Genomic DNA, 11,015 nt, shown 5'->3' with positions numbered 1-11,015 from the left:
CAGATTTCATCACATCACCTTGCCCTGGGTAGAAATGGCGCAAGCTGACACGGCATAACCCCCTACTTACATTGAGTCAGAGCAATGATTTAGAAATCTCTGGATCCATGCCTGGGAGTGTGTGCACATGTCTCTGTGTGGCATATGGAAATTTTGTCAAAAGACAGAACCTGTAAGCATGTCTAGTTAGCTGACAGGCGTTTGATAGGACCTAGGGCAACAGTTTACTACACACCCTTTCTACTCTTCTAACTAATTATAATTATCATTCAACCTCTGCATGCTGCAAACCAAGTTGGACGAACAAAAAATAGACCTTGAACTCTGAAGCAGAAAATCTATTTTGAAATGCAAACTATTGCTTTTTTGGGTGCATGGAAACCTCACTGTAACATAATGTGCTATCACATGAATTTGGATATACCAGGTGTTTAAATCATGTTCCCAACAAGTCAGCTGCATACATACATACAAATAAGACACAGGGTAGCAGTTTATCTCCAAAGGTAAGTATTAGTCTTATTCTCTTCTACCTCTAAACAAACGTACTGAGACATTATTGTAACATTCTATATATTTTATTTTTTCATGTTCTGTTTTTAGGTCTCTCTAGATGTTAAATATAGCCTAAGTAGTGATCTGAGTGACTTGGATTTGAAGGTATTTATTCAGAGTTGAGGAGTTAAGTAGTGAGGCAGTAAAGCACCTAAAGGAAAGGAGATTAATACTTCATGACAGGCTTTTGAGACAGAGAAATGTAACCGGCAACCCCAGCATAAAATTTTTTGAGCATCAGGACAAGAAGGGTCTTTAAAAACCCTCCTTTCGAATCCCCTCAGAAGTCGCTTGACCGTGGTCACACAGCAAGGTAGAGCTAGAGCAGGACTAGACCTTAAGTTTCTTGTATCTTAAAATTTGGGGTTTAAAGAAATAATTTCTACCTCTTAAATGAACAACTAGCTTCTTAGCATTTTCCTCAGGATGGAAGCATGTGAAATCATTTGACATCACAATTTTCCCTCGTATATATAGCTCATCACTAAAACTCCTATGTCTTTGAATGAAAGGTCTTAAAACTGCAAGACTCCCCAGTTTGAAATAAACTGCTATGAGTCTTAATGAAACTATTAAAATAATGAATAGGACTAGGGTAGCAAAGTGACAAGTTAAGAGTTAAATGTGGTGAGAACCTGGCAGCCCCAGTAAGATGTATGCGGTAGGAAGGAGGCCCAGTCAGTGGCAGAGAGGTTAGTAATGTAAACTATATACAACTTGGTATTTGTAAGGGGGGAGCTGTTTGATAGAGATGCAAATGCTTGTGCACAGAGAGGGATTTTTAGAGAGCGGACTTTGGAACAGTAGAACTAAGAAAACATATAAAGCCATAGCAGAAATTCCCCTTATGTTTGCTTTCAGTTATTCTGAGAACGAGGGTATGTAACAGCAGAGCACAGAAAAAAGCAACACACCCCAGAGCCTTTACACAGTAAGGTACAATATAGCATTGAACCCATGGGAGTGGAAGAAAAAAGGAGCCAGGCTCTCCTTCTCTTCCCCAGTTTCTTCTGGGAAATCAACATTAAGTCATATTGTATCAGAAAGGATTTATCATAGAAATCAGAACTGTCTCCAAGTGTTAGCACAGAGGGACTTTAGATAGGAAAGTTTGCAACTTTAGTCTCAACATGGCAGAGCAATCGGGGCAGATTTTAGGTTCTAGAGAGAAAATATATTTTTGTTTCATTAACAAACACCAATATTTCTTGAATAGATTTAGCTTTCTAATCCCTAAATTGACATAGAAAAGAAATGTCTATTTAGGTTGAACATAGCAAATTTCAGGGCTACAGAAAAACTGTTGAAAAAGCTATGAGCACCTGGCCAGAAGGACTGAGATGGGAGTGGGTTTACAATGCATCATTCATTACTGCAGAGGCACTACGTGACAGAAATCACTAGATCTCATCGATGTGCAGCCAAGAACTTGTAATCACCTTGGGTCCTGTTTAATAATATGTGATATATATATTCCCTCCCTTATTTAATAGAATATGGAATTGATCAATAGCACTGTCAGTTTCTTGACTGTTGTAGCTCACAATCAATGGCTCTTTAATGGGTGGATTTCTGAATCATAAGCATGTATGCAATAGTAGTTTCTCATCTAGTCCGTGTGCTGCAGCAGTCTCATGCCTATTCATTTCTTGACTCTTTTTTTCCCTCTTACTTTCCTCTACAGTATCTATTTCAGTTCATCCTATTAGCCATGTTGGATGCAGTATGTCCAGAATGGCAAACAATTTTTTGTCATTCAATCCTTTTTTTATCCTACTGAACACCCTGACTTTACTCAGGTCCTACTGCCCACCGTGTTGCAGATCTTGCACACTGAATCCCAGAGTACATGCTAATAAAAGCTTTACGTGTACATTTACAGGAAGAAACCTTCTGAGAATAAACCTTCCAAGTTGGTCCTGTCAGTCCCCTTACCTGTAAGCAAGATAGTACCCCATCTTCCCAGACCAGTGCCCCAAGCTTCCCTTGAGTACCCAACCAAGTATTTCAACTTCTCTTTCAGCAATCTAATCAATATCCAGATGTGCCTCTCAACCTAAATGCCATGTACCCTTCTGCTCCCCAGACAGGATCCCCTTTGAACATGGTTCTTAGTATTGGCCACTGAGCCCCTTGGTTCCGAGTCACTTATACTATGATCTAGATTTCTCCAAGTTCAGCTTTTGACCTTCTGGGCATGTCCCTAAGGTACCTGGTGAACTCCCTGGAATACTGTCTTTGGAATCCCACATGATTATCCCCTGTAACTTGGAGACCTTGTATGCCTTCCTTTGAGTCATTGCTTCTTGGAATTTCCAATATGTTTTTAATCTAGTTTCCTTTGGAAAATCAGTGAGTCAAAAATGCATCCAGCGTGTATGTGTAAAGGACTTGAAGGGCTCCACACATTCTTTATTTGATTAATAGGACAAAAACCCATTTCTTATAAATTTATCAAAAGATTGTTCCCAATCCAAAGCTCTTACATCCACATACCCTCCAAGCCAGCTGAACAATGTGTCCTTGTTTATTTGGGTGTTCAAATGAAAACTGGTCCTTTCCAAGGCTGAGACTTTGCATCTGTAAAGATACAGGCAAGGTAGAGGAAGGGGCTTTGAGTCCAAGTAAATGAAGGAGATACGTATTTTGCTTTTGAGTGCCCAAATAAACGAGGGTACATTGCCCATCTAGATGGTGAAACTGAGTCCCAAAGAAAAAAAGTGATTTGACCAAGGTAACATAGATATTTGAGTCTCTATAGCATCTATCTGCATTCTTTTGTGCTGGGTCAAACACCACCAAAACAACTAAGCAAAAAGTGACATTTTAGTCAGACTGGTTCTTTGATGTGAAATGCCAAAAAAAGTTATTTTGTAATCAAATTAAATCTTCTTTTCAAAAAATGAGCAGATGTAAATTCAACTAAACAGGTTTGTGTGGGGATATAGCCCCCAAAGGCAGTAGAATCTGGTCATATTACTATCCACAGAGCCCTTTATGAAATGCATCATTATTTTTTCCTGTTATTGAGCTTTGGGCCCATTTCAGTGTTGTTTGCTTGCTTATGGAAATCTAATAAAGCACCATCGGATGCATTTCAAATATATACTTTATTCATGCTAGTGTTCCCTAGGTCCTAATGCCTCCAGGATGTCTCTTGGATTTGCATATGGGTTTCTTTGTATACACCTTTTTGGCTGTTTAGTCTTCCAGGTGGTGTGATACAGCAGTCTATTGTTTGTACAACCATGCAATATTTTCCTCATGGTCACCATTATCAGTGCTAGTCTTGATCAAATCATCCAGGGAATGACCACCCAACTCTTCCTGATTGTACAATGGAGACACAAGCTTATGCTTTCTAGATATTCACCTTAGCTTAAATATGGTATAAGAACTTGATTGCTCTTTAACAAAGCCCATTTATTGTGCGAGGTAAGGATAGACAAAAGCAGTCCATGCAGATTATGCCTAGTAAATTCCATAAATACACAGTTTACTCAGAGTGGTAATAGGTACAATATTTGACAATAATAGATACAATATTTCAGGACTCTTCTATGGTTTCCTCATCCCCAGTGTTATTGTAAGATGAGGAAAACTACAAGATGATTGGTCTTGGCTTTCTTATTCCTTACACTCTTGGGAAGCTTTGTTTCTTTAAATGAATTCTTATTACTCTACAGACAGCCTAATTCTGCCTGTTGTGTCTCTGCCATTATTTGCATCTTGCTTGCTTGCCTATAGTCATTGGATCAAATAATGTCCTTTCTCGTTTCTTCATTTCTGCCTGTCACAAATAGCACTGAAAGGAGACGTTTGATTGGTGGCCTTTGCATTTGAAGTTAGGTTTCATTTTTATGAGAACGCTGATGCTCAAGGCTTAGATTTCTGTGTGTTAGCAAACACTGGAATGAGTTAGCTACTCCTGTGAACCTAGTTGTATGATGGAATACAAAGGAATCAAAGATCTGATTTTTCATCTCAAAGTGCTTTATAGTCTGGATAGGATGACCAAACTTGCCTGTAAAGAAGTAGGTGAGGTCAATTACAAACTAAAGGTATAACATGAAGACTATTGCAAAGTGATTGAAGATGGTTGTGGTGATAGGTTCTGAGCTTATTTGGTTCCCTGCAAAGTACTCATGCCAGTGTGTTCTCATTTATTGTTTCTCTTCCTTCCCTCCTAGGATTTTCTGATGTACCCTGAGGTCCATGTAACTGCAAGGTCTCCTCTTTATCACCTTAAGTGCCACTCTGACCCAAAACCACTCAGAGCTCAAGAATCAAGGCAAAATGGATGCTGCAATGACAGATGATTTCCAACAAATTCTGCCTATTGAACAGCTGCGCTCTACTCATGCTAGCAATGATTATGTGGAGCGGCCTCCGGCGCCCTGTAAGCAGACCCTCTCCAGCCCTTCCCTTATTGTGCAAACCCACAAATCTGATTGGTCCCTGGCTACCATGCCTACTGCTCTCCCCCGCAGTCTCAGCCATTGCCATCAATTGCAGCCCTTGCCTCAGCATCTGAGCCAATCTAGCATTGCCAGCTCGATGTCCCATAGCACCACTGCCTCTGATCAAAGGCTCTTGGTCAGCATTACACCCTCACCTTCAGGCCAGTCCATCATCCGAACCCAGCCTGGAGCAGGAGCCCACCCAAAGGTTGATGGTGCTCTGAAGGGAGAAGCTGAGCAATCTGCAGTGCACCCCAGCGAGCACCTCTTCATCTGTGAGGAGTGTGGGCGCTGCAAGTGTGTCCCTTGCACTGCAGCTCGCCCTCTACCCTCCTGCTGGCTTTGCAACCAGCGTTGCCTTTGCTCTGCTGAGAGCCTCCTTGATTATGGCACTTGTCTCTGCTGTGTCAAGGGCCTCTTCTACCACTGCTCCACTGATGATGAAGACAACTGCGCCGATGAGCCCTGCTCCTGTGGGCCTAGCTCTTGCTTCATCCGCTGGGCAGCCATGAGCCTCATCTCCCTCTTCCTACCCTGCCTGTGCTGCTACCTGCCTACCCGTGGATGCCTCCATCTGTGCCAGCAGGGCTGTGATAGCCTCAGGCGACCAGGCTGCCGCTGTAAGAGGCACACTAATACCGTGTGCAGAAAAATCTCTTCTGGTGGTAGTGCACCCTTTCCCAAGGCCCAGGAAAAGTCTGTATGACCTTCCTACAAGCTGGATCCAGAGCTGTCTCCTTTAACCCCCATCAGTAAAGGATAGGCCTCACTTTTGAAGAGGGGGAGGAGTAATCAACTAGCCAAAGTTAGGGCCTCACCTCTTTTGTTCCTCCAATGTCAGGGGAATGGCCAAGAACATCCTGTTTAGGATGCCTTGTTCTTTCTCACAGTATCTATCCCACTCCTCTTCAACCTTTTTACACCCAGCCAGCTCAGCCCTCATGGCTGTCATGGCAAATTCAGGTGATATATAGGTGTGAGGTTTGGACACTGAGGACCCACAGAGCCAGCAATGTGGAGGTTTAGGGGCTCCCCAATGAAATGCCTCTCGGTGCGGGCTCTGAGCATCACTGCTTTCCACAGTGCCTTTGGGAGCTTTCTTCTAAGATGGTTTTCACAGGTCAATGTGGAACAGCGTTCGGTCTCCCAGGGAATCTGACCCCTTCTCCCTCCTTACTGCCCTCCATTCTTTCTCTCTGTCTTTCTCCCTCGCTCTTCTTTTCATTACCCTATTCTATATTCCTTCCCCTTCATTCCCACCCTCTCTACTTTTACTCTTCCTCCTTTTTTCTCTCCCTCCCTTCCCTCTCTTTCAGACTAGTCCTTGCTCCACCTCTATTTCTAATTGTTTGATCTGTCTTTGTTTCTCTCTGCCTGCCCTTCTTTCTCTAACACTTCCAAAAGTGCTGTTTTTCCATAGGTGTTTCTTTTGACTCCACACTTTGCTATGCTATACTATCAACTAATTTTTATTAAGGGAAATGGATTACTGTAATGAACTGATCACTAGCAATAGTCTATACCCTGATATGTGTGTGCACTCACAACCACACTTACCAGTTTGTGATCATATGAGGCAAAATTATCTAACATTTCCAGGTTAATTAGTTGAAGTTTTACTCCCATTCCCAATAACGACTTGTAGTACTGACAGATTCCACTAGCATGCTGAGTAGGATAGTAAATCAGGATGCTCATAACTTCGTATGTCTGACCCAAGTGCCAAAGGCAGACGTGCTTTATAGCTAAATGAACAAAGCAAAGGATATTAGGGAAGTCTGTTCTGTCTTAGAAGCTAACTGCCCTGAGACTGCATGGCTCAGGCCTTAATAATGGACATAAAAAAGTCATAAAACTTTAGAGCTGGAAAGAATCTTGACTATTAATCTAGTTTAATGCCCTTATTTTACAGATGGGAAAACTGAGGTCTGGAGATAGGAAGGGACTTGCCCAAGGCCACACACTGAGTTAATAACAGGGTTGGGACTGGATATAGCATTCTCACCCCTAATTCAATGTTTTCTCCCCTACACCACATTGAGTCATGGGACTTTTCTCCTAAGACTCTATTAACAATGACAGAAAGCCATTCCTATCCCATTAATTTTCAGGAACCATGCAGAGTGAGTGTGGTGGTCTTTATGCAGTGCATGGTCGGTAGATAATTAACTATTAGGTGTCAAGGCTGTCCCCACTGGACATTGGCTCTGTCACCTTATAGAAGCTCAAGTGTGGAAGAGAAAAGCTGAAAGAAGCCCTAAGCAAGCTGTATCTTCACCATTGCATCTACTCTTTACTGCACATACTGTGCTCACTCCTGGCTTTGTCTACAATGGCAGTTGCCTGAGAACCTAAATTTCAGCAACAGTGAAAAACTCAGATGAAAGATGTATAATGCAGAGAACTAACTTATCTTTTAAAAAATAACAGACAGCCTGTGCTGTGAACCCCCTTCAATGGGAAAAGGCTGCAATGGTGATGACAGGCTCCTAAAGACTGCTGCTAAAAGACATAATGTACAGTTTCCCTCTGTAAGTGAATCTAAAATTCACTAAGGAATTCAGAGATTGAGGGCACTTGCTTGAAATCAAGGTGCTCCAACTTAGTTTAAGACTTCCAGACTCTATATATCATCTCTTTTAAAGTGTGCATGGATGTGTGTTGCAGGGTGGAGAGGTGGGAGGAGAAGTTATAGTCGTACACAGGGGCAAGAAGAAGGGGACATCCACGTCTTTTTGTTGGATACATACATTGGGAGATAACAAAAGAGAACTACAGAAATATTTGCCACTCAGTCTTTATGGGTTCTGAATCTTCCTGAAGTGTACTGACATTTGGGCTGCACACAGCCCCATACCTTCACTTACACCTCCTCTTCTAGAATTGCTTTGCTCTATTTTTGTATATATAAATATGTTATGATGATTATTAATAATGGTAATGATATTGCTGCAAATGGTGCCATATATAAGGTTTGGCTTCTTGGAACATTTATAAACCCAAACCAATACCTGTAACCTCTTATGTTGCTTTCAGATCCTTCAGTTTTAAGTAACTTTTAAAAAAAATCTTACAAGTTTGCCTGATTGAACTTTGAACTTAATCTACTCCTAAAAGCTGTTCCAGTTCTCTGGGTCAAGCTGGATGATTATGAGTAGCAACACACACTTCTCTCTGCTTCTGCCTGAAATTTGCTTAGAGCTGAGATCTATAAGGATTCTCTGACACTAGTACATTGTTCCTGGAGCTAAAATTATTCTATGGATGTTTGCTAATTAGTTTCAGGGCCCAAAATAACACAAGTTCCTCCTCCTTGATAGCTCCTTGATATCCCAATCCTGCAGTCCTTACTCAGGCAAATTGTGTACTGCCAGAGGGGCCCCGGGCTCTGCCATATATCCAGAGGAGCTCTTCTCAGTGTATTTCTAAATGGCCTTACACTTGGTAGAAGAAACTGAAGAGTTACTCAAATGTAGTTGCAATCTGCAATCTGCTGCTGAGTCAGGGCTTTCACTTGTGTCCAAGTTGGCCTGATATTATGGACTGCATCTGGTTTATGTATAGATGGGTCCTATTGGGGTATGCACACGGATGTGTGACTGAGTGTGCATATGTATCCCTTCTGTGAGTATATATATATATATATATTTATATATATATGTAAATATATATATTCACACATCTCTATATATTTTAATGTATTGCACATATATATTTAAAATATATACAAAAGAACTCTAAATCCTGCAGAGAGGCTCTGTTTTCATGATTTTTCTACTTCGTATCATGTTCTGTATAAACAGGAATATTTAGAGGGTGTTTCCTGCTTACCATTTTTTTGCAGTTAAGTCATCTGTTACCCCCGAACTCTACTGCTTTCCACATATTGGTCCCTTGATACATTTCATATGGCTTTAGCAAGAGTTTTCCTTTCCTGCCCATCTTCCCTCATCACTGTAGCTCTAATAAATATAGTGAACACTTATATACTTCTTATTATGTACTTAGCACCACTTAACCATGTTACCTATATTATCTCATTTAAACCTCACAATAACTCTATAATGTAGGTACTATTACTATCTCTATTTTAAAGATAAGAAAACCAAAGCACAGAGAGGTTAAGTGACTTGCCAAAGGTAACAAAGCTTATAAATGATGGAGCTAAGACTGGAACCCAAGTCCATGCTCCAGAGTCAGGAGGAGTATAATGTAAACCCTTCTGGAGTAACATGCCTCAAATGGTGAATAGTCCTTTCCCTAACTCCAGTCCACCTACAGTTTAGGAGTAGAAACAAATGTGCTTCTATGTTAGGAGTAAAGCAAGTTACAGACACCGTATATTAGCTGTCTTGCTTCCCAAGATGGTAGCATTACAAACTTCTCTACTATGCCTTTTGAAAACATGTTTGTAGCTAGTTGCCATTTCTCAGAAAGCCTATGGTATAGAGTTAATAGAAGATATTTTCATTGTGCCAGAGAGAGTAAGAGTTTATTTGTCCTTTTTATAGGCCAGGGAAAACTAATTCAATTTCTATTTGCAAAAAGTAGAACTGAAACTATTTTTGGAACTTGAGATAGATTGGAGCTGTTAACATTCAAACTCATTGATTATATTGAGTGCATTCTTTTGATTCAAATGTAAGCAATCCACTGATGACCACTGGTCAATATAGCACCTTGCCTTTTCCTGTCACTTCCTTTACACTGACAATCCTTTACCCTGCCATTATTTCAGAGCCAGAAGACCCTTAAGGAACATCTAGTCTAACATCAAAGTTTTATAGGTGGAGAAAAAATGCACAGAGAGGGAAAATAACCTGTCCAAAGTCACACAGTTCTGAGTTTGAGTGGGACTATGACTTCATTCCAGAGTTCCCAATTTCCAATGTCTTAGCCTGGGTTTCCTAGAAAATAGAGCTTGAAGACAAAAATTTATGTGCAATCTCAGAGAAGTTTAAGTAAAGTATGAGTAAAGAAAAAGAGTAGTGAGGTAGGGAAGGAAGGACAGCAAACATAAAGGAGTGTGTTACTGAGCTGGTCACAATCAGTTTTGTGACAAGCTAACTGCTCAGTCTCTCATGACATGAAACTACTGCATCTATCTCCATATAGCCCATCTGAAGGAGGAAGGGAGAAGGATTCATCTGCTAGCTCCCATCTCATGAGTTAAATACCTTCCCCGTGGAATATTAACTCCCCTGTACTTCTGGGAAGTGCATGTGTGGGTGTCCAAGCACATACCTTGGCATCTCATGCCTTGGCAGCAATGGGGAAGCATTGTGGCTTCACAAGGCAAGTGTGTGGATATAGAAAGACATATAAACTGAAATTGCTACACCAGGCTGGTACTTTTCCCTTACATTTTAAATAATATTTATTCAAAGTGCATTAGAGATAACCTACCATCTTTAAAGTACATAAGGCTTTATTGTGGGGCTCTGAAATCTACTAAATCTGCCTTCCTGAATCTATTTATTCTCTGACCTTTGAAGGGCTTCTTTCTACATGGAAATTAAGTTCCTAGTACAATTAGAGGAGTAAAAAAATCTCAAAATATCCTTGTTCTTCGTATTATAAGGAATTTTATCTTACTGAACTCTTCAAAAAGCATGTGTAAGCCAATGCATGTACATGAGTGTACATATGTTCATTAAGCTCCATCAGCATAATAGCAAGAAAACTGGTCAAGTTAATAAATTTTTAAAAATTGGCTAAATGAGTTATTTTGCAGCAAAAAATAAAACAATCTGTTGGTTGACTGGATTTTTTTATATTTCAGCCACTCATTATGACATCAAATGGACACATTCTAAGATTTACACCATTTTTTAAATTGTCATACACAATAGTTCCTTATATCCTATAGACCATTCTTACATGATGTCAAATCATTCATTTGATAAAAACATCCCACTGATATGGTTTCATATATGAGCAGGGTCATAAAAGCATAGAATGTATTCCACTGATTTAATTCTTGCTTTTTCATGTAGGAAA

The 11,015-nt window shown here is 40.4% G+C and overlaps 1 protein-coding gene across 1 annotated transcript; it reads left to right on the top strand.

Moving 5' to 3' along the window:
• Positions 1–4,851: 4,851 nt before the first annotated feature.
• On the top strand, positions 4,852–5,721 carry SPRY3 (sprouty RTK signaling antagonist 3). Its single transcript, XM_049873138.1, has one exon. It carries the CDS (start codon positions 4,852–4,854, stop codon positions 5,719–5,721), a length of 870 nt encoding a protein of 289 aa, XP_049729095.1.
• Positions 5,722–11,015: the final 5,294 nt, after the last annotated feature.

The sequence above is a fragment of the Elephas maximus genome, chromosome X (assembly GCF_024166365.1).
Source record: "Elephas maximus indicus isolate mEleMax1 chromosome X, mEleMax1 primary haplotype, whole genome shotgun sequence".
NCBI lineage: Eukaryota > Metazoa > Chordata > Mammalia > Proboscidea > Elephantidae > Elephas > Elephas maximus.
Note: the sequence above shows the minus strand (reverse complement) of the source record. Positions and strands in the feature narration are given on the sequence as shown.

What these genes read in the sequence shown, in the direction of transcription:
- SPRY3 (XM_049873138.1), top strand. Translation starts at nt 4,852, where the DNA reads ATGGATGCTGCAATGACAGATGATTTCCAACAAATTCTGCCTATTGAA.